Source organism: Panthera pardus, unplaced genomic scaffold (genome assembly GCF_024362965.1).
Source record: "Panthera pardus isolate Hobbes unplaced genomic scaffold, ASM2436296v1 HiC_scaffold_17, whole genome shotgun sequence".
Lineage (NCBI taxonomy): Eukaryota > Metazoa > Chordata > Mammalia > Carnivora > Felidae > Panthera > Panthera pardus.
The window spans coordinates 130873265-130897444 of record NW_026526732.1 but is presented as its reverse complement, the minus strand read 5'-3'; the positions used below and the strand labels follow the sequence as shown (position 1 = coordinate 130897444).

Sequence of the window (24180 nt, the reverse complement as noted above, 5' to 3'; positions counted from 1 at the left end):
AGGATGCAGATGAAGCGGCCCCGGGGAGCTTCCCAGACCTGTTCTAGGACACGGGGTCCATGTTTCAGTGATGACGACCAAAAGTGTCCAGTGGATGCCTACTGTCACCCAAAAAAGTAAACGTGAACACAAACACCAATAAAAAGCTATTTCCATGGATTCAGCGGACCAGCAACCAACTACCGATGAGGACTCACTTCAGTTTACTGTCTCTTCCACTCCCTCCCAAAGACACACAAAGAGTGGGCCATGGCCAACGTCTGTCGGGGAGGCCATGAGGGTAAAATGCACATTGGGTTCATACTCCTAGCCTGTCCTCACTCTCCCGAATCCCACCCCCCTCCACACGGAGCTTCACTGAGAAGTGGCAAACTGATCAAATTATTATTATTTTTTTATTTTTTAAATACTTATTTTGAGAGAGCGAGAGACAGAGACAGAGTGTGAGTGGGGGAGGGGCAGAGAGAGAGGGAGACCACAGAATCCAAAGCAGGCTCCAGGCTCTGAGCTGTCAATATAGAGCCCAACATGGGGCTCGAACTCATGAGCTGTGAGATCATGACCCAAGCTGAAGTCAGACGCTTAACCAACTGAGCCACCCAGGCACCCCAATCAAATGCCATTATTTCAGTAACTTTGCGTGGCACTGTCACCATCCACTAGCACTTTGAATCTTCCTTTTACTTGACTCTTCACAATACAGAAACATCTTTCACCGTTTGGAAAAGTGTCTGTAAAAACAGACAGCAGAGACACAGGAGGCCCAGACTTGTTTTAAAAGGGAAGGGGACCTGTGTCTCCAGGGGGCTGGTTCAAGGGCAGCCAAGATGCCACCAGTAGGTTCACAATGCTGTCTGCTCAAGAAGCAGGCCAAATTTCTCCCTGGAAATTGGGTGGAAAGTCACCGTGACCTAGAAGCAAGCTACCTAACCACCTGTGTAAGTTTCTGGCTGGCTCCTTCTCCAGCTGAGAGGTTAGGTCAGGTCACCGGGGGCCCACAGCACAGTCTGAGAGCTGATGGGATAAGATCACAGGACCAAGAACCAAATTCAGCCACGTGGCCACTTAAAGAGAAAGGAGAGGGCCCTGGAGCACTGGAAAAGGAAATCACAGCAGAGGCTGGGTGGCAGCAGGGTGCACATTTGGGGAAGAAAGAGAAAACAGAAGGCAGAGAGGAGAGAACAAGCTACAAGGAGGCGGAGGTCCTGGTGCTGGGCTAGGGCGGCACAGCATACCCCGGGGGCCTGGGAAAAGCACACCAGCCCTGGCGCCCTATACATAGAAGAGATTCAAAAATACATCTGTGAATCAAAAACACCCCAAATCCCTGTGAGAAGTGAAGTTGCCCCAGTCAGAAGGGGCAGGATGCCCTAAAGTGAAGCCATGCATGGGGCCTGGGGAGCTGTGTCAGACCCACACCACTGAGAACCACACTGCAAGGGTCCACTGGGCTAGGCAGAGGTGGGCTTTCTGTCTCTGGTCTGCTGCCTGGGACCTGTGTGGCCTCTAACCTTTTTTCAGCCACTTTCACTAAGAAAGTAAAGTCAGTGGCTTTGCCCCTGCATCAGGTGGTAATCTCCCCTTTAGTTTCAGGGTAGCACAGACCTTTGCCCCCACAGTCCACATGAGAATAAGCATGCAGGCTTAGGGCCTGGGGGCACAGTCAGGCTTGTGCGAGCTGGGCAAGTGGATCCATGGCCAGCCCTTTCTGCTGCTGTCCTGGATGCCTTAACTCCATTCCTCAGATCTCAAACTGAAGAATAGACCGTCTGCGATATGCAGGTAGATTAACATCCTTGGTGATACAAGTGAATACGGGCCTGTATGCTAGCAGCACAGCCAGGCCCTCAATGATGGGCTTTATTTAGAGAAAATGCTCAAATACCACACTCAAGCTGGGCCCCAACACCAGCCCTCCTGCAGGCTCCCCCATTCCAGGAAATGGCTATTCTACTTCTCACACTGAACGCTGTGGTGTGGCCCTGACCCTCCTGTACTCCCCACCTCTGGTCTCTCAGTAAATCTCATATCTCTCCCTTCCACACACATCGGTGTTTGACCACTTCTTACACCTGCTCTGCTGCACCTGGCAGGATGCCCTAGCACCTGTCTCCCATCTCCTTGACTCTCCCTTGCCCACCTCCAGTCTTTCTCAGCGGCCAGAGTATTCCCAGATCTGCCCATTCCCTCCTCTCTGGTCACCTACTCTCCATATCCTACTCTCCACTCCAGCCATGAGGGCTGCCTCCTCATTTCTTGAAGCCATCAGGCATATGCTGGCCTCAGGGCCTTTGCACTTGTTCTCACCTCTGTCTGGAATGCTTTCTTCCCCAGGTATTGACAAAATGGCTTGTTCCCTCCCTTCCTTCAGGTCTCGACTCAAAGTTCATTTCCTTTGAGATTTTCTGGAGAACCTTATCTGAAAGTTAACTCTTCCCCTTAGAGGTCATAGGCCCTTTCCTTGCTTTTTTCTTCTGAATACTTATTACTATCTAACATATTATTTATTTGTCTTTCTTGTTTATTATTAGATTTATCCCAACAAGAGAATGAGAGTCATGAAGGCAGGGATTTTTTTTTTTTTTGTCTCTTTTGATCACTGCTGTGTCCCCACCACCTAGACTAATTCCTGGCACATGGTAGGTACTCAGCGGATACTCACTGAATGGATGAATGTGAAATCAAAATGTTGACTTCACAGTAGTCAGGAATCAAAGATCACCTGACTATTTTGGAAATAGAATTTCTTGCTGCAGTGGTGACCAGATGACTTCACAAAGCCTGATATTGGTGCTATTAAAAAAACAAAAATCAGAATAGTCCAAGAGCCCAAATGGTCAATCAGAGATTCTACAAGCTGATGTTTTAACATGTTAAACCTTCCCAGATGTAAGGGATGTAATAGGCAGGAAACCTTGGCCACGGTCAGGAAACTCTGAACCACACAAGTATTATGCAGAGGGAATTCAACTTAAAGACCCAGCCCCACTGGGTAGAAGGTGTAGAAAAGGCAAAAGGAACCCCTTGGTTACCCAGAGATAATATCCACAGGAAGCAGCTGTCTCCATCTTCTCAGGCTGGGGCCCAAGAAAGGACGGGGTGGTCAGCCCTGCCCAGAGAGGAGGCCAGGAAGGTAAATTAGTGAGCACTGTGCCTCTACCCATGCAGGGCTTTAAGTATCTCTGCGCATGTGTCTCTGTGAAATATTCAAGGCCCACGGACGGTTGCCGAGATTAACACCACAGTGCATGTGCACAAGGGAGAAAAAAGCACATTCTCTCCACATAAACATTTTCCTCCACTGCAGTACTTGGGGGACTAAGAAAAAGGGCTCAACATCCCTTTAATTGCATGCAGATTCAAAAATGCAAGTAGGGGCCAAGGCTTTCACACCCCATGAGGGTGTTCAGTCAGACATTTATAAGAGCTACCAGCCGGCTGCCAGCGTGAGCTCTGAAACCCAGATTTCCTCACAAAGCTTTTTAATAAAAGTAGAGAGCCCAGATCTAGCCCAGCCCAGAACTATTTCAATAAATTTCAAGCGAGGGAATCTGATGGGGAATTATACTGAGAAAACCTGGCATTTCCAATAGAATACATGCACCTGGTTACCTTTTGTATTTACAGTTTGTATATCCAGACAATGTTTTTATGCAAATAATAAACCTGCATAGAAATAAGGTAGAATCTTCTCTTACATTACTGTTATGTGTTTTACTCTGTGAACAATTTCCCTGGACTTAAAAGGATCTAAGAAAGGAAAAGGGGTTCCCCTGGGATTACGCCCCAAAACTCAGGTAGTGCAGGAGGGGTCAGTACCAGCTTGCCCCCAGGCAGAGAATCTAGGACCGGAACAAAGAATTAAGGTCACGCCTTCCTCTGGTCCCAGTGCCCCATCTCCTCCCCTCCAGGGGGTGCCAGCCCAGCCCTGGCAGGAGGTCTCCACTGGACAGGACTCTAGCCCAGGAGGTAGTGCCAACAGTTCCAGTACAAAGCCAACCACTGGTCCCCGTCCTGATCACCTCCACCGCCCCTACCTCTACCAGCAGCCTGGCTAACACCCAGTTCTAGTCCCCCTCAGATACCTGAGCAGCCATCCTGTCCCTCTGGATCTTCTTTTCTCCCTGATAATCACTTTCTTCCTAAACCTTTCTCACTTGTAGATGCTCCATCTTCAGACGCATGCTACGTGTCTCCGCATCACGAACCCAGAACGGATCCAGAGCGTGAGCACAGAGAGGACAGAGCCTGGCTGCGTGTGCAAAGTAAGTCTGGTGCCTCACACTCACCCCCGCTTCTGCTCCAGGCAAGGTGTTTTCACTACCATATCCTGGGGCCTCCCAGCTGGCTACAACCCTTGCCAGAAGTGCTGACGCTGAGGGTAACAGTAACAACTAGAGTATAGGAAGGACTAACTATTGCTGGACACTATACTATGCATTGTAATTCTCACCAAAAAAAAAAAAAAAAAAAAAAAGGAAAAGAAAAAGACAAGAATAGGAAAAGTACTATGCTACGGGGCGGGGTGGGGGTGGGGGGACAATTCCAGCCAATCTACCTGCTTGGGGTCACACACCTGAGCTGTGTCACCTGACCGGAGTGAGACCTAGAGCAGGGGTGGAGGGGGTGTGTGTGTGGGGGAGCACAGAGGGGAGGGCCAGCTCTCTGGGGCTCTCATGGTCAGCCTTGTTCCCGCAAGGACGTAAGTCAACAATAAACTGCTGTTCCTGCATCTAAGCTTTCCTGATTCAGGCATTCATTTGGTAAATCAAAAAATACAACAACATCCACACCCAAATAGCAAATCCAAGGAAAACTCTGCCATGCTGAAACAATACAAAGCTATCTCCATATCCGAAATCAATGTGAGAATCTGGGGGGCAAAGAGAAGCCTGAAAGGCAGGCCATCTGGCTCAGGGCCTTCAAACTTGCTGGCTTTGGGAGCCTTTCCAAAGGATGTGTCATGAGAACTGAGCTAATTATCCATATAATTCACACACTGGGGCGGGGGGCAGGGGGGATCGACCTGGGGAAGTAGAGGTTATCATAAGACCTCAGGCAGACCAGCAGCTAAGGAGATTCGTCCCGGCCACCCTCTGCTTCAGTAAAGTGCCCCCAAAGGAGCCCCCAGGTATGTTTAGAAGACTGTGGACAGGACGGCCTCTGGGTGACGTGACCATTCTCAGCGCTGCAGGTGGTCACAAGCCGTGGTGGAGGAAGGTTGCTCAGAGCCCTACAGCCTTCCCTGGCCCCCTCTCTCCCAGCCCCTCCTACTTCTAGGCTCGCCTCGCTCAGGCGCTTCCTTCCCTCTGGCGGCCGGCCGCCTCTCCTACTGCCTCCCAAGTGCAGCCCCTGGAAGGGCGTCAGCCTGGCAGAAGGAAGCCGCGGCAGTTCTCTGAGAACTCAAATCTCCAAGGGCCAGGGCAGTCACAAGGCCAGGGAGGAGGCTGCCGCGGTTAATCAAACCCAAATGTTGGACCCACCCCTGGGGTGGGGACCGGGCTCTCCCTAGTAGTCGCCAGAAGGGAGGCCCCTCCGGAGGAGTGACAGAAGGCTGCGTGGCACCTCGCACCCAGGCTCCTCCGTCACCGGAGGAGACCGGAGACACAGCCCCTTCCAGCGGAGCCCTCGGAGGGGCGGCTGCCAGAGCCGACGCGACCCCAGCCGGACACTGTGGTTAACTCTTCCCAAATGTTTCACCGACTCTCTCCTGTCCCCTTCCGGGCGAGGCGGGGGTCGCAGCCCGCCCTCCCGGGGGTTGGGAGGTGGGGAGGCCGCCAGTCCGGAGCAGGGGCTGGGTTCACCCCAACACTGGCCGCTGCACTGGTACTGGTCAGGGACTCGTCCCTGGGGACAGTCAGGGCGCCTGTCTTGCCAATCTCGGCCCGGAGGCCCCAGGGCTCCACGGGCTGACTCCTTGTCCTCCGACCACTGCCGCCTCGGGCGCCCTTCATTTGGGAGCGGAGGATCTGAGCGTCCCGTCCCGTGCCAGGGATGGAGGGGAAAGCCGCAATCTCGGTTTAAGTAACTTCCCCTCCTCCCTTCATTGCGCTGTAAGACGACCATGCAACCACATCTCCGGCTAAGATCCCATCCGAGGCGCCCCCCCGGCCCCACCCCGGTGCCCGCGGGCCCCGAACCTTGTCGCAGCGGCGCGCGCGCTAGCTCGGGCCGGTCCTCGGGGAAGGCGTCGCGGAGGCGCTGCCAGAGGCGGCCCAGGTCTGCGAAGCTGCGGTGCAGGTAGAGCACGCTGCGGTCCGACCACTCGGTGCGGATCTCGAAGAACTCCTCCTCGTCGCCGCGCCGGCTGACGATGAGTCTGCGGATGCCGTTCACCCAGCAGCCGCGCACGAACATGTTCACGAGCGAGGTGCCCTCAAACACCGCCGAGGCCATGCCGCGGGCCGCTCATGCCCCCGCCTCCGGGGGCGCCTTCGGCCCCCGCCCGCCCGCCCGCCTGCCGGGCCGGGGTCGGTCCGAGGTCTCCGGAGCCGGGATCGGGCCGCCGTGTGCCTGCGGTCTGCCCGGGATTGAGGTCTATCCGGGGCCAGGGTCCGTCCGATGTCTGTCCGGAGCTGGGATCGGGCCGGGGTCTGCCTGTGGTCCGCTCGGACCCGGGATGGGGCCGGAGTCCGCCGGCCGTCCGAGGTCTGTCCGGAGCCGCGGTCCGTCTGGCGGCTGTCAAGGGCCGGAGTCCGTCGTAACCCCGGTCTGTCTGGGGTCAGCCCCCGGCCTCTGCGCGCACTCCAGGGGAAGCGCGGCGGCGAGTCGGTCGGGCCCGGCCGAGTTGCGGCTTTATAAGGCACTTCCCATCGCGGGCGGCGCGGTCGTCGACGTCGAGGCCGCCGCCGCCTTCCTCCCGCCTCCGGGTGAGCGGACGCGCCGCGGGCCGCGGGCCGCGGGCGGAGGGGGTAGCCTGGCCCGCCGCGCACCGCGCCGCCCACGCGAAGCCCGTGCTGCTGGGGCCGCCGACACCCTGGCGGCCGGGAGCCCGGCCGAAACCCGAGCGCCGGGCCCCTCCCCCGCGCCCCCCGCCCGGGCCCGGACCCGGACCGCCCCCGCCGCTTCCTTCCCCTCCCGGCCCCTGAGCCGCCGGCCGGTGACTGGACGAGAAGCTGGGAAGGGAGGGCGGGGGCGGGCCTGCACTCCTGGGGCTCGCGGTGCAGACTTTCTTCTCTTCCGTTTCTCGGTCCTGGGGAACTCGTGGGTGGGGGGCTGCGCGCCCCACCCGGCCGGCGACCGGGAAGGAAACTGCACGTGTGCCGGGGCCGGGACGAGGGCTGGGCGGAGCGCGGGCGAGGCTGCGGTGCCAGAGGTCCGGTCGCGCCGGGCGTCGGGACTGTTGGCTTCGCCCTAGTCCCTGAGCCGTCGCCCACCCACCCCAGGCAGGGCTGGGAGCCGAGGTCTAGGGCAGAGACCCGCCTGCCCCGCGTTCTCTCCGCGCCCGGCGTCCCCTCCCCGTGCCCAGCGTCTCCCCCCCCCCCCCCCCCCCGCGTCCGCTCCCCGCCCCGCGTCCCCCCGCGCATTCCAGTCGTGCTGCAGCAGCCCGGACGCCTGCTGTAGACCAGGACGCGCCGGGATGGACAGACTGAGAAGGGGCGTCTCTTAAGATCTCGTCCGGCCAGCCAGCCAAGCGGTCGCCCCCAAAAGGAAAAGAAGACCCCAAATCTTTTTAAGAAGTGGGACAAACCGGTGGTGGGAAAGGCGTCTCCTCTGAAAGAGCCTCCCCCGGAGCCTGGTAGCCCTTTGTGAGACTGGGATTTCGGAAGTCTAAGTGGGTTAACTGCCCACATTGAAAACTGGGATCTATAGCAGCCTTGATTTCTTAGGCTGTTCCTCATTGGTAGATAATTTCAAGCGATAGTTTAAGAATTGGAAATTGGGTCCTGAAGTGTCTCAAGTGACTTCACATCGCTCTAGGCAGGGGTGGGAGAGACCGGGTTGGCTCTTCACACTTTGCAGAGTTCTAGAAAGTATCGAAAGGCCAGCTAGTGCACAAAAACTTTAGAGGTTGAGGGCGGGTTGCTGGTCACTTGACTGACTCCAGACCCAGACGTGTCCTCCTTCCCACCCCCATCACCCTGTTACCACCACCAGGTTTTATTCAGACTGCTCCAGTGACTTGTAGGTATCCTATCTTCATGGTTCACCATCTAGGTTTATCTTAAACCACCCCCCACCCCCGCCCGGTCCCCCGTGCTGGTCATAGTCCCCATTTGCTGTGCAAACTGGGAGGAGAAGGGGTTTTCCACAATTTGGCATGGCCTCCTGGCACTGTGGTGGCAATCAGTAAGTGTGGTGTGATTGATAGGCTGACCCCAGGGAGTCTGCTCTGTGCACCCAGGGGCCTGAGGGCAGAGGCTGAAGGAGTGGAGCAGGGCTGAGTTTGACCTCCCTCAACAAAGCCCCACTGAGCCCCCCAATTCTCCCCCCCCCGCCTGCCCCTTACGGTCACCCTCCCAGGACACACACCCTTTTTCTCTTACTGCCACTGGGCTGAACAGCCATCCCTAGTACTTTAAAGGCCAGAATTAAGGTGCTTTTAAGCATTCTGTAAAATCTTGCCTAGGAACAATCAGGTCTTTGGGCCCCTGTTGCTAGGGAGACCTAACTTTGTAAAGTTGCCCCTCAGTCTGTGGCGAGCATTCCTGGTCACTAAAGAGAAGAAAGTGTTTTCCTATCAGTGATATTTGTTTCAAGAGACCTGGAAGGAGAGAAAACCAGGGCTAACTAAAAAGTAATGACTGTCCCAAAGCCACTAGTAATTACAGAACTTAAGATTGAAACACAATGAACTACCATTTTTTAATACATTGCATTGATACAGATTTCTAAAAATCTGTTAAGAAACTTACCCAATATCTAGAAAGAAGGCCAAGAGAATAGTCACCCTCTCAATCTATGTCCTTTCATAGTTATTGGGCATTGTTTCAAAGCCCAAGGATTACTTAATTTTCTAGCAGAATGCACCATTGTTTGATGTTGCTATTTACTATTAATGAAAGGCTAAGACTCTATAAAGTTATATATTAACTTGTAGATTTGTGCTTGGTAGAGATGCAGATAATTTTCGCCCCAGAGAAAAGATAACTTCACAGGTTATAATTTATTGCCCTGTAGGACATTAACCATTTTTTAAAATTTTATTTATTTGAGACAGACGCAGAGAGAGAGCATGCACGTGTGCATGCGAATGCAGGGTAGGGGCAGAGAGAGAGAGGGAAAGAATTGCAAGCAGGCTCTGTGCTGACAGAGCTCATGTGGGGCTTAATCAGGCTTGATCCCAGCAACCATGAGATCATGAACTGAGCAGAAATTAAGAGTCGGCTGAACAGAAATCAAGAGTCCGATGCTTAACCTACTGAGCCAACCAGGCACCCTGGACATTAACCATCTTTATGTCTAGTCTAGCAATATTGTTTTAATATATTTTAAGGATTGTATAAACCTGTTTCTTCAAATGGTCTTCGAATCAACTTTTTTATCTTACAAATTTTCTCATTAATTGATGAAGTAAAAAAAAATTTGACGTATGTGCATGCCATATTTGTAGAAACATTTGAGAGTTGTATTTAACTTTTGAAAAGTATACTTGGACACGTCTGACAATAAGGATTTTTGCAAGATTATGGACAGTCACGTACCCTCATACACTGATTTGGTTGCATCAGATGGGACAGACTCTTTGGAAGGCACTTTAGTAGTTGTTAAAATTGCAAATGTGTGTAACTTTTCATCCAACAACACCTAGGATTCTATCCTAAAGAAGTATTTACACGTGGACAGCAAAAGAAAGGTACAAAGACACTCATTGTTGCAGTGTTTGTCACAGTAAGAAATTGGAAAGGGCTTCAACATTCATCAAAAGTGGAATGAATAAATTAGTGACACGTGATAGAATACAATACAGCTACAAAAAAATGGATCAGCTATAAAAGTATGATAGATCCCAGAAACAAAATGTCAGTGGAAACAGCTGATGGGTATAGTGTAGTAATAAAGATATGTATGACAAAGCAATTCTAAATTTAGAAAGATACTGCCAAATTCATAAAGCTACCTTTGGGGTGGTGAATGAATGAGTCCAGATAGGAGGGTGTCAGAGGGATATTGGCTTTATACTGTTCTTACGTATATTTCTGAATTAGAGGAATTCACATACCATGTAATTTTTTTAAATGTTTATTTTTTTTTTGAAGGGGAGGAGGGGCAGAGAGATAGGAGACACAGAATCCCAAGTAGGCTCCAGACTCCGGGCTGTCAGCACAGAGCCTGACGCAGGGCTCGAGCTCATGAACTGTGAAATCATGACCTGAGCCGAAGTCAGATGCTCAACTGATTGAGCCACACAGGCGCCCCATATACTGTGTAATTTTTAAAAAGGCTAGGGTGCTGTGGGGGGCTGGTAGTACATAGCCAGAGCGTTCCCCAGTGCTAGCGTCTCGGTGGTGGGAATAATTGCTAATGAGATTTCCGTCTTAGTATTTTTTTGTTACTTAAATATCACCATCTGATGGTGATGAATGGATCTCTGAAATAAGTACTAGCACTTCTGAGTTCTGGTCCTGTCGAGCCACTGACTGATTCCAGCTGTTTTACCTCAAACCCACCTAAACTTTCTTGGACTGGATATGCCTTTCTGTGAATTAGGAATTGTAAACAAGAATTTGGAAAAGCCCATGCCTGTTACTAGGACAGATAACATGGCAGGTGGCAGAAAGTGAGCCGTGAACACCTTTGAGGCCCGTAGTATATAAATGTTAGGACCAGATACACAGGAGGTAGGGTGGTTTCAGGCTGTAAATCAAGCTGATTATCCAGCTCAGTGCCTGAGCCTGCATAATAGCGTGTGAAAGTGGAGAACAAAGAGGAGCTCTCTGGCTCACCTTGTCCATCTTTCAAGCCCGGTGCAGAGTTACACAGGTGCAACGCAGGAAGAGCCCTGCTCTGGGTAAGAGCCATGGAAACCAGATACTTCAATCGGATTCATAATAGCAAATGAGCTTCAAGGCCTTTACTTTTGAAGGGAGGTTGGTTTCTCTGTTTGTTTTTCTTCTCTTGTTGTTTTGTTTTGGCTTTGTCGTTGTTGGTGGTGTTTTGTTTTGCTTTGTTTTAAGTTCTACCCTTTCTCTCCAGGCCTCACTGTTAAGAGGAAGACAGTGCAAAGGTTGGTAGTCACTTCTCCAGGTCACCCTGTGTCCCCCCTCCTGTGTCTGACAACACAACACTATAGGAAGCAGGGGGCTGATGCCAGGCAGTGAGCCGGGGATGGGGGAGGTAGTCCTGGCCCCAGGGGCAGCCCTAACCTCACAGCTTCCACCATTTGTAACCCCTCTCCTAACACTCTACCTCCACCAATATGCAGAATGACTACCTGTGCTTAGTATGCATTTGATAAACTATTTGTATGAGCACCAGGAATTACTTTTGAGTCCCACCTCACCAGTTCCAGACATGGTAAGGTAATTCAGTGAGCATCCTGGAAACCACAGCTCTTCGTTTTTCTTCCAAAGAAGAGCAGTGAGAGGCCCACAGCTGTGAACACCTGTAGCACATTAACGAATCTGAGCCTCCCAACAGCCCCTGGGGATGGGGGATGGGGCGGAGGATAATTGTCCCTTGGCAGGTGAGGACACTGAAGGCTCCAAGAGGATCTAAAGTGGTTCCAACCCATGGCAAGCCCCAGACTGAGGGCCTCCCTGCTCATCCCACCAGCCCCATCTGGTCTTGCTCCAGCCACACTGGCCTGTCTCCACTGTCTCCAGGTGGCAGGCATCTCCACCCAGAGCCCACTTATGGGCCTGACAGGCCTTCCCCATTCTCTCCACCACTTGCCATGGACTGCTGATTCCCACTCATACTTTAGACCGGTGCCCCTCAAACCCTCATGTGCTTGTGGGTCCCCAGGAAGCTTGGTGAATAGCAGATTGTGTTTCATTAGGTCTGGGTGGGCCTGAGAGTCTGTATCTCTGACAGGTTCCTAGGAGATGTTGATGCTCATGGCCTGCAGTCCACTCTGGGTAGCAACAACCAGAGAAAGTGACTCTGGAATATGTCAAGAGACACCATTGTACAATCTCATAATGCCTGCATTCATTCATAATTGTACCTAAGTGTTAATCGTGTTTTCCTGGAGAGAAATGTAATCTCCATGAGGTCAGGGACTAACTATACCTGTCTTGTTCATATTTGTATGCCTCATGCCCAACACAGGGCCTGGCACCTGATGAATGCTCACTGAATAACTGCGGAATGGCTGAATGAGCCAGAGAGCCAACACTGTTCTCCTGCCAAAATGACATCCCTTGATTTCCAACAATTAGACATTGGGGAAGTTTCATAATTTATCATCCAACCCCAGGCATTGAACCATTTTAAAAAGGGACAGACTAAAATTTTCATGATGACTATTTCTCAGTGATGGGTTTTTATTTTCTTTTGTGCACTTTTGTATTTTCCAGATTTCATGCAATAATCAGGCATGACTGCAGTAAATCGAAGGTAATTTAAAAGTTCAAGTTCATCTAAGCAGATTCTTTCTCATACTGTCTACATGGTCACTTCTCCTTTGTCACTAAGGATATTCAGCTAGCTGTGTAGTCAATCACTTGTGCTCCTAATGTCTCTGTTTCCTGACTACTAAGTAAGATCAGGCTGTAGATGACCACTGAGACTCACTCACGCATCAATTCTCCCTGAATCTGTCTTTTTATCCATATAATCCCTCTCGTCCTTCTTATCCCCAAGGGATCCTAACCCTATTCCTATTGTGGGAAAGAAAAAATTCTTCCTCTATCTTTCGAATTCTTCTAGCTGGATAAAGAATTAAATTTACATAAGACAAATTGACAGGAGAAAAAACCCAAAGTTTTATTAAATGTGCATGAAGGCCCAACAGTGAAATTAAGAACTAAGGAAATGACCAAACAGGCAGTTTTCATACTTTTTAGACAAAGAGACCGTAAATCTACAGGGAGTTGACAGAACGAATAAAACTTAACTTTGAGAGCTTCATTCAGTAAGAAATTCTAGGGGCACCTGGATGGCTCAGTCTGTTAAACATCCAACTTCAGCTCAGGTCACGATCTCATCATGGTTCCTGAGTTCAAGCCTTGCGTCCTGCTCTGTGCTGACAGTGTGGAGCCTGCTTGGGATTCTCTCTGTCTCCCCCTCTCGTTCTGTCCCTCCCCGCCTCTCTCTCTCTCTCTCTCTCAAAATAAATAAATAAAACTTAAAAAAAAAATTCTAAACAGAATTTGGGCTGGGTGGTAAATTATTAAAAAGTAGCAAAGGTTGTTTATACGGCCTTCTAAGCTCTGAATTCCCTCTATCTGGTGGTAAGGATATCTCTTTACCTCCTGGTACAAGGAGGGTCCCTTTTCCATGTGAGATTTATATCCTGCTTCTAGGGGAAGGGAGGACAGTCTGAAAGTCCTTCTTGCACTGCTGTATCTTAGGTAACTTTTATTTGAAATCATCAGTATGCCAAAGTGGCACATGTTGAGGTGACCTGCCCTCAGCCCCTGCACCGCCAATCTCGTCTTTGCTTCTGCCAAACTGAGTATTGTTTCACACTCTCCCTTTTCTGAGGATGGAATTTCGTTACTTAAGGCCTAGATAATAGATAGACTTCACCCTCCGCTGTAGCCAAGGTGTTTGCCTAAATTTAAGTTGCCATTTTTTAGCATGACACTCTGAAAATTCAATGAAAACCCAGGACTGTTTGAGACTATCAGCATTAGTCACAGCCCTAAAAATCCCACTGGGAAAGGCTGATGGTGTTCACACTGTTTAGTTACTGGAATTCTATATATATTCTTCAACGTATAACCTGTGTGAGGTGAGTCAGCAAACAGCCTGTGGACAGACACAACATTTGTAGTTCTTCCCCGCACCCATTCCATTTCCTCTAATGGTACAAATGCATGAATATATGAGGTGATTTAACATAATTTTCTGGTTTCAAGATAAACATTGTTTTCACATTTATTAGCTCATCAAAACATCCAGTCAAGCTGTTTTCTATTGGCCACCATGAGCAGAATTAGTAAGCTTGTTTGTGGAAACTATACAGGAAAAATAAGGAAACTTTAAAGATCAAAGTTGAAATACTTTTAATTTTTTTTTCATTTTATTTATTTTAGAGAGAGAGAGAGCACACATGCAGGGGAGAAGGGCGGAGGGAGAGAGACAGAGAATCCCAAGCAGGCCCTATGCTCAGCACAGAGCCCAGCATAGGGCTCTAACTCAAGAACCATATCATGACCTGAACTGAAACCAAGAGTTGGACACTCAACCAACTGAGCCACCCAGGCACCCCAAGACCAAAGTTGAAATATTAAGGAATTGGCATTGTAGCTTGAGACACAGTGACTGCCCATAATATTCATATGAGGGCTATCTATTATATTAGGACAGATATCAGTCCTCTTTGAATAGTTAGATTAAATAAAGGATCGTGGTTACTACTAGGATTCTGAATTTCCTTATTCTGAATCAAAATAAAATTTCCATGCCTGAACTTGGTTGTTAGTGTTTTGAGCTAACATAGCGGCTCATATTAACCAGAAATGTTAGGCCAAAACAGGTAATATAATTTAAAATTTTTTTACTGCTTAGATAGATAGATTTAGAGATACAGATATGTCTTGTTTGATTCCACAAAAGATTTCAGGTGACTTTCCAAATTATACATGCAATAAAAAATGCATAATTTACAACTGAAAGTCTAAAACAATACAGGGGATGAGAAAGAGGAGCAAAGGAAATTTACTACATAGATATGCAGGCCACAGACCCGCATTCAGGTACTAAATGCAGATTGTAAATGGCTTCCCATCTCAGAGTTAAACTCCCAAATCCAGCCTGTCCTCCAAGACTTTTACATGACCTGCTGTGTCACCCTCTCCCCCCAGCCCTCCCAGGCCTGCAGCTTATCCCCTACCATTCTTCCATTCCCTCAGTCTACTCCCCTGCAGATACGTCAGGCAGACCCACCCCAGGCCTTCACAGCTACTTTGCCTGGGCTGAAAGCTGCCCGGTGTCCTACCGGATGGCAGGATGGCTCCCGCCCTCCCTGGTCTCTACTCAAATCCACCACTTCACAAGAGAGTCACTCCCAACCCCCTACCAAAAGAGCATGATGCTTCCACCCATCACTAGCTCCTTCCCGTGTTTTCTTTTCCTTCAGAGGACTAGGCATGATCTGTCCCCTCACTGGCAGGGAAACTCTGTGAGATAGCAAATGGCTAAGGCTTTGACTCTGGCCAGGGGAGAGTGCAGGCATTTTTGCATTAAAGAACTCCATCCTGCTGTCTGAATGCTCAGCTGGTGTTTTTTTGTTTTTTTGTTATTTTGTTTTTCTGTTTTTTTTGTTTTTTGTTTTTTGTTTTTTTTTGTTTGTTTGTTTTTGTTTTTTAAAGAGCATGGATATGCTCTCAATCACTAGGACAGGATTCTTGTCTGGATCTGATTAATCCTCATAACTGCGATGTCTGAGGAACATCCAGCACATATGGTTGTAGGGCGAGGAAGATCTACACCTAAAACTGCCCATAGCCCAGGAGCTGCTTTCCTGCCTGAACAAAACAACAGTCGAGGCCCTGGTATTGTCCACCCTCAAGATGGTCCACGGTGATCTGCGTCTAGGAAAAGGTCAGAGTAACATTTAGTAATTGGTTGCCACATGCCTATGCACATAGACAGATAACCAACTTAGATTACTGGTGATCCCACCAGGCTAACTTCATTGTCAAATAAAATATGCCTTCAAGTAACTGAGTTTGGAATACATTTACTAGAAATGAGAATCTGCATATTACAACAGTCTCAAATCTCATAAGTCATGCTTTCTGCCAATAGAGGAAACCAAGTGTTGAGAAGTCACACCTAGTACATCAAAGTAAATCTATTAATCAGCATAAAGAATAATTTTTAGACCATTGGAAAAGACGATGAACAAGATATTAAATGGCATTTCAGAATTTTTTTTATTTTCATAAGTGTAATAATGATATTTTGTACTGAAAATGTCCTTGTTTTTAGGCTTTGCATGCCAAAGTCCTTAGTAATGACATGCCATAATGTTAAACATTAGCTTTCAATTGGCCTCACAATAAATAAATAGATAGATAGGTGAGGTGATTATAGCAAAATGTTAATAATTGTGGAATCCAAGGAAAGGGTTGCAGTCCCTTATTACTATTTTACTCTTTCAACTTTTGAATATTTGAAAATTTTTAAAAGAAAATATTGGAGAGGGAGAATATATTTTTATTTCTACTCCTTTATAGTATGCAGATAATCTAAATGTGATTTCAAATCAGTAAGTCATAAATCAGCAAGAAGAGAGGGGAAAAGTCCTGTTTTCTGCCTTGAGAAGCCATTTATTTCTGCTGATAGTCTTAAAGTGGTATTAAGGCTCAGATTCTGTATAAGCATCAGTGGGCAAGGATTTCTATCGAGCATGTTAAAATTCGTCCCAGAGGAATTCCTATTCACTGAGTTAAAAGTCAAGGAAAAAGCTAAATCAAACAATACTGCTTCTTGTGTGTAACTTGTAGCTGTGCACAAGGCAATAAAGAGTGTGGGGACAGCTATATTTCAAGGGTCCTTGGTCCTGAGATACCCAGGTTTATTGCACACCACCATCACTGTAGGACACAAGAACCCCCCTCCCCCAAATTAAGTCCAGGACATTGCATTTTATACCCAATTTCCCCAAGTTAGATATTCAACTAAAGTTTAATAGAATCATTTCGCCTGCTAGCTAGATGGGACTTTAATGATCATTTCACTGTAGTCAATGTTGGTTGTACAATTATTAATGCTCCTGAAGGTACAGCTATTTCCCTGAATGTACCTGCATTAGTTGCATGATATAACAGAGGGACTCTAGATTAGTACCAGGCAAACGTTTTCTTCTATGAGTGAATGAAAAGGAGAGTGAGGCACTTCAGGCTTCTTTAGGAAATTATGGGGAAACATTTGGGTCATGTTTACTCCATTTGATATCTGCTCATATCTATATACCCCAAATATTGTCCATTTAGTGCCTTCTCAAACTAACACATCACCCATCAGCCATATAGGTGAGGTGAACAAGGGCTCCTAGTCAAGAAGACCAAGGTTACTTCCAGGACCCCTCTCTTTATAGAGAAGATATGCTTCTGAAAAGATATAGATTGACTCAATTTCCATAAATTTGATTAGAATGAGCAGGAATTTGTAATGGGAGCTATATTTTTCCACTCAATCTCACCCACACGGTTGAGGGCCTTGGATTTTTCTCCAACAGTGTGACTGAGTAGCAAAGACCCACTCTACTTTGGGGGGAATTCTGTTTAGGCCATTCAAGGGAGGAAACAAGAGGCAGTTCTAGGGCTCAGCAGATGTTTGGAGAAATGAGCACCCTGTCCATTGGCAGTGGGCAGGCAGGTGTCCATGAGGGTCCTGGCCCAATGAGGACAGGTAGAACAGCTCTTCACCACTCACAATGTCAGGATCTGCCTGTGTGATTTGTCTTCCAGGCAGCAGCCTGTGCTGCCTGCCAGATGGTCCTCTTCTCTCTCAATTTTCTTCCCACCCACTGCCAACAGCACCTTTGCTGCCATGTTCCCTGCCATACACCCCATGTGACTTGGGTTCTTCCTTTCCTCTCCTTCCAGGACATAATCTCTTGTTTCCTGCACCACTGTGGCTTTCCTTTTGGAATCTCAAGATAACCATTCTAGGGTGGAACACTCTTGTTTTTTTCTCTTTGCCTTTTTGACACAAACATTCTAGCTCTTCTTGAGGGTCAGTCTAAGAAAATAAGGGAAAATTTACATCAAGATAATGTTTGAAGATAGCTTACTGCAAATCAAGAGAATTTTAGAGAGTCTTGGGTGACCTTCCTTTCTAAGGTAAATCATCACATGCTGATTTTCTTTTTGGCTTTTGTGCCTATTTGTATTTTCATCCCCAGATATGTTCAATGCAGATATGTCCATGTTAATGAAAGCTTCTACTTTTACCCCTCTCTCCTTCTCTCTAGTTGGCCTGAATATGTTTTTTTTTTTTTAAGTAGCAGCCCAAATTACTTGTCTGCACAGCCCAAGTATTTCAGCTAATTGTCAAATTTCTGCTATATGTTATCTCGTGACTATGCAGACCTCACCAATGGGGCTTAAATTCTGCCCAGGCATAAAGGGCTCAGTGAACTGAAATCAGAAAAAAAGCTCAGGGCAATGGAACAAATACCAGTGTCTTGGTTCAAGGAGTTGACTTTCATAGAAGTAAGTACATTTGTATTAGTTGTTATGATGAATTGTTCTGACACTTACCCAGACAGGAAAATAATTGAAGTTTCTTTTCCCAAGGGCTGTTTAACTCAAACATTCAAAATGACCTGGCTTCAGTAAGCCCAGAGCAGAAGTCATAAGCCTGAAAAAACATGTAAATATATTTTGAAAGGGATGGACAAAACACTGCTTTCCAAAAACCTCCTGTTCGGGCCAGTGATGGAAGAGGAGCTGAGAATAACTGGAAAGTTTGCTTCCTCCTTACTGAAGTTTTTGTTAAATTGTTATGACATTTACATTAAACTTCTGAATGAGAAGATCATGTATGTGTGGGAAGTTTACTATTGAGGGACTATCCACCATCAGACCCCCAAATTAAGTATGTTCCAAGGAACCAAGGCTAGTTCTGAAGACCAATTTTGGGCTGCAGCTATAGTCCAGAAGCTAAGCCATTGCAGACTACTCTGGTAGGTTTTGCTTTTTGTTACTAACCTATTTTAAAGTTTAGCAGACCGGGATCTCCTTTGATTCTGACTATACTCCTGAATCTCCAAGTTCAGTGTCAGCAGATGACAGTGTGATGGTAAGTGAGATCGTTTCCCTGGTTTGCTGATGCACAGCATTTGAGAAACAGACTCATCACCAAAGCAGCTGCTGTGGCAGAGCCCACATGGCTCCTTCTCAGACCATGCTGTAAGAGGGCCTTACTTAAAGGCAGTCTCTCTGAGAGAGCTGGCCAACCAGGGGTGGCTGTGTGGGCATGCTTTGGGCAAACATCCAAGGTTTACATGATAGCCCCATATTTCACACCCACAACCACACCCTCTTGAAATTTAAGCACAGTCTAGTCTTCAGGGGCCTTTATGCAGTTTTATATTCAATGATAATAGCTCTTGGTGATTAATTTTGCTGCTTCTGGTCACCTTCAGGAAACAGATTTTGACATGTACTCAGTATTTTTTAAATTGAGAGAAAATGAAATCGAGGAGGGTGTTTTCAAATTAATTCCAAGGATTTTAAGTCCCATGTTAGGAGAAATGTAGTTATTCCTCGAATTGCAACCACACACACACTGTTCAATTATTTATTATAACTGTTTCATTCTGAAAAGGGTTTGAAGTGACTTCCAACACAATGAACAAAAGAATTATTTTAATAGCTAAGAAAGAATATTAGGCAGAAACTGAGCATATCCAAATTATTTCACTTCCCTATTGCTCTGGCCGTTCATTTCAGTTCATGAGGTATAAGGGTGATTGTCCTGGGAAAAATGACTCTGAATCTGGGAATACCCTGTTCCAGTTAGAGGCTTCAAAAGCAAACGGGACTAAGTGTATCATTCAGGCCATTTTTTATACCATTTAGCTGTCACATACAAACATGGAATTAAAATCATCTTAATAAGGTGGGTAAAAATATTTATGCATATTCCAAATTATCCCAAATTGGATAATGCCTTTGTATAGGAAGTCTGCGCTGTCTTCTTGCAGCCTGAATACCTTCTGCCTGGAAGGCTTAATCCTGAATAGGTAGACTTCTTCTCTGAACAGGCTCCTAGCTGGGAGGCACTTCGAGGAACTCTTATATCAAAGAAAGGACTAATACAAAATTCTTTTAGTGGAGGGAGTGAGCAGGATAGGGGTAAAAGTGGGAATGTCCTCTTGATCCACTATATGACGGTCTTCTGGATCCTTCAGTGGAACAACAGAATGGCAGGAAAATACTTAAGAAAAGTTTCTATGGCGTGGTGCCTGGGTGGCTCAGCTGGTTAAGCATTTGACTCAATTTCGGCTTAGGTCATGATCTCACGGTTCCTGGGTTTGAGCCCCGAGTCGGACTTGTGCTGGCAGTGTGGAGTCTGTTTTCAATTCTCTCTCAGCCCTTCTCCCCTTCACGCTGTCTCTGTCTCTCTCAAAATAAATAAACTTAAAAAAAAAGTTTTTACGTCAGTGTGGTATGAATGAGCACACTTCCTAAGGAAATGAAACTCCGAAATGCCTCTGTAACTTTATTGGTGATCTCGAGAAGTTTTTTTGTTTGTTTGTTTGTTTCCTTACTTTTCAGTTTGCTGCTTATAAACCCAGGTTTAAAACCTATGACTATTTACTGAATTAACCAGTTATTTTTCTTACATGTGTAAATTCTTTTCACTCCTCCAATTTAATGTCTTTTTTTTTTAAGCTTATTTATTTGTTTTGAGAGAGAGAAAGTGAGCAGGAGAGAGAGAGAGAGAGAGAGAGAGAGAGAGAGTCCCAAGCAGGCTCCGCACTGTCAAGCACAGAGCCTGATGTGGGGCTTGAATTCACAAACCATGAGATCATGACCTGAACTGAAATAAAGAGTCGGACACTTAACCGACCAAGCCACCCAGGTACAACCTCCAATTCAATTTCACAAAATGTAGCCACCCAACCCTTTCCTCTCCCTGTGAAAGGCCCTCTTTGTCCACATTTCCATTCTTTTACCACTCATTCATTCCTTCAATGCACAGATTTTGTATTGCTGGCTGGATAAACCAGGTCAGAAGAGCACCAAGACAAGTGTGGAATCTTCTGTTTTCAGCTGCTTCCTTGTGAAATATAACCAGGTCCTCTGGGCCCTGAGAAGTCAGGGCTTTCATTTATCTTTTTTAAATTTGCATTTGTTAGCCTAAGAGATCATGAATTACTGGCTCTTGGGGTCTGGGAGAAGGAAAGATGATATTCTAGAAGCCGATCATCTGGTGCCTCCGGTAAATTCATATATCAGCTTTTCGTTCCACCATGGCTTAATTTTCAGGAGGAAGAAATCTGTGGCATATCGTAAGCAATATCTGCCTCACCCTTGACTATAATCAATGGGAACTCTTTATTCTTTTTTTTATTTTTATTTTTAAATTTCATTTTCTTTGTTTAGAGAGAGAGTGTGAGTGGGGGAGAGGGATAGAGGGTGGGGGAGGGAGAGAGAAAGAGAGAGAGAGAGAGAGAGAGAGAGAGAGAGAATCTTAAACCGGCTCCATGCTTAGAGTGAAGCTGGACACAAGGATGGATCCCATGACCCTGGGATCATGTCCTGTGCAGAAATCAAGAGTCGGACACTCAATCAACTGAGCCACCCAGGCACCCCAATGGGAGATCTTTAGAATGCTGTTTTGGATTTAGTAGGCAGCCATGCTATCTGTACCTTCTGTAGACTGCTACCTGGATAATAAAGTTTGGAATTTTTTTTTTCTATACTGCCTCTCCGCCACTCCTCCCCCCCGCCCCCCCCCCCCCCCGCAGACATCAGACCATTAACTTCTGAACCAATTTTGTCACTCATTTAAAGGGACACTTTCTCTGTGGTAACGAGCTCACTTACAGATTGAGTACATATTGAGAGGCCCCCGTGCTGGACCTCTCTAGTAAATTTAAAACAGCACATTAGATTTGTCAGAGCAAATTATCTCAATTTCTCTTTATCACATTCACATACACATTTCCTGTCCTGGATTTAGTTAGCCTGTGGACTAGGGAGGAAACTCATCAAGGAGAGATGCTATGGATACGTAACTTCATGAATAGCAATGTCCCATTCTGCTGATGAAAAGAATTATCATCATGTGGCATACTTCTGCTGTAAGAATTTCTGATGAAATATGCTAATAATTTGTAGCAGTGAAGAGCATTGTGTCTGGAAGGAAGGCAGAGATATGAAAACACAATCAATTCAAACAACAGATTGAGGGCAGCCATGCCCAACCACAAGGGATAAAGAGAAAAATAATCACTTCATACTTTCCTCTGCTTTTCACTTTATTGCTGCAGGTCCTGTGCATTGGCAGAAGCAGGCGGGGGGTGGGAGGGGGGCAGGTTTCATCTGCATGTGCCTTCCCAGAGCTACCCATCCGTGTTCTGCAGAGCCAGCCAGAGCGCAGAGAGGGGGCATCCTCTCAGGGGGGTGATTCTGAACCTACCACATCTTTAAGGACAAGAAAGGTCTCAAGATTACTTTCTTTTTATTTTTCATTACTTCCCAGACTAATACAGACACACTGTATTTGCATAACATATTTTTGGTCTGCTCTGGGACCCCATCTCCGGCTTCCTGAATATGTATTTTAGTCTGTGTGATATCTGAGAGCTGAGTCTCTAATCTCATTACCAGCCCGTATGCTTCCAGTGAGTTAGTCTACAGGCTTTAGAATTGGACCACCAATTTGTAAGCCTAGCTCCCAATCACATTTTCATCTCTGAAAGATGTTAAATAAACGAATGCTTTGTGGTCAGAATTAAATCAAAGACCTCAGCGTAGGCAGCCCCCAACTGGTAGCCTGACTACTTTGCTTGTTCAGTGGAGGTTGGTGTTGTAAAACTCCCCTTCTCCAGAACCTTCATCGTCACCCAGAGAACGTTACAGAAGCTACTTTCAAAGGACAGCATTGTTCAACCTCCTTTACCAAGATGCTCTTAACTCTTTCTCCCTAGAGAAGAATCATTTCCAGGCTTGGAGACAGTGTTCACCTCTTGAAATGCCAGCTGAGTGAAATGGCATGGGATCCCAGATTGGTTATGAATAGACTGCTCACTCCTAAAAGAATAGGACAAAACACAAGTTATAGTTTCAAAAAATATAATAATAGTTTTGCTGAGGCAGGTCAAAAGCAGAATCAAAAGCATTCTTCAAAGTCATTCCCAGCCTCTCTTTGGGGATCCCTACTTATGTTGGGGCTGTTTTGGGGCCAAATGCCTTGCCTGGATAATTTATTTTAACCCCTACCACAACCCTAGCAGGTTGTTTGTTTGTTTGTTTTTTAAATCTTAATTACCGGGGCGCCTGGGTGGCTCAGTCTTTTAAGCATCCAACTCTTGGTTTTGGCTCAGATCTTGATCTCGTGGTTTCATGAGTTCGAGCCCTGCATTGGGCTCTGAGCTGACTGCAAAGCCTGCCTGGGATTCTCTGTTTCCCTCTCTCTGCCCCTCCCCAACTCACACTGTCTCTGTCTCTCAAAATAAATAAATAAATGTTAAAAAATAAATAAATAAAAGAAATAAAAACAAAAAAAAAAAAGAAAAGAAATAAAAATCTTCAGAAATAAAAACCTTCATTATACACATGAAGAACCTGAGGCAAGTGACTTCCCCTAGGTCCCACGGTAAGAGACAGTTCTGAGACAAGTAATTTCATCTGCAGGTTTGCAATAACCTATAGCTTTAATCTTCATGGAATCCTGAATCTAGCCCTTCAGTGTCTTCCTGCCTTCCTTCCAGCTTGCTAACATCTTCCGGGGCAGGACTATGTGCCGCTCTGGCTGCCTTCTGCCAATTGTGTTCTGCCAGCTGAGACAGTTGCTTTTCTGGCTTCTTTTTGCCTCGAGAAACTGCTTTCTGGCAAGACGGGTGTTTCCCACACCAGGCTCACTATCAGAATCATCTGGGTGCATATAAAAATAGAGGTGCCTCAGCATCTCGTGGAGATTAATTTGTGGGTCTAGGAGATAGGAAATAGAAGACTCTTTATTTACAAGCTCCCTGGGTGATTCTGATAATCAAGTTATGGGAAAGATGCCATTTCCCCAAAGTTTTTAACTCACGTACCTCTTTTTTGTAATGTATAATCTGAAGAACTCCTTCAAAATTAAGAAAAATAATTTTATTATTATTTTTAAAAAAATTTTAATGTTTATTTTTGAAGGAAAGAGAGACAGAGTGTGAGTGGGGGAGGGGCAGAGAGAGACACACACACAGAATCTGAAGCAAGCTCCAGGCTCTGAGCTGTCAGCACAGAGCCCAATGCAGGGCTCAAACTCACAAACTGCGAGATCATGACCTGAGCCGAAGTCGGACGCTCAACCAACTGAGCCACCCAGGCGCCCCAATTTTATTATTTTTGCATGGCTTTGACCAAAAGCTATTTTCATTTTAGTGTTTTATTTCAGATC

The 24180-nt window shown here is 46.8% G+C and overlaps 1 protein-coding gene across 1 annotated transcript in view; it reads right to left on the bottom strand.

Moving 5' to 3' along the window:
• The window catches only part of PXDC1 (PX domain containing 1), a 28746-nt gene extending 22237 nt beyond the window's left edge, over positions 1-6509 (bottom strand). Inside the window, exon 1 of the mRNA XM_019419875.2 lies at positions 6141-6509. Within this exon, the coding sequence (XP_019275420.1) occupies positions 6141-6396 (256 nt within the window). The 5' untranslated portion in view covers positions 6397-6509. The remainder of the gene's footprint in view (positions 1-6140) is intronic.
• Positions 6510-24180: the final 17671 nt, after the last annotated feature.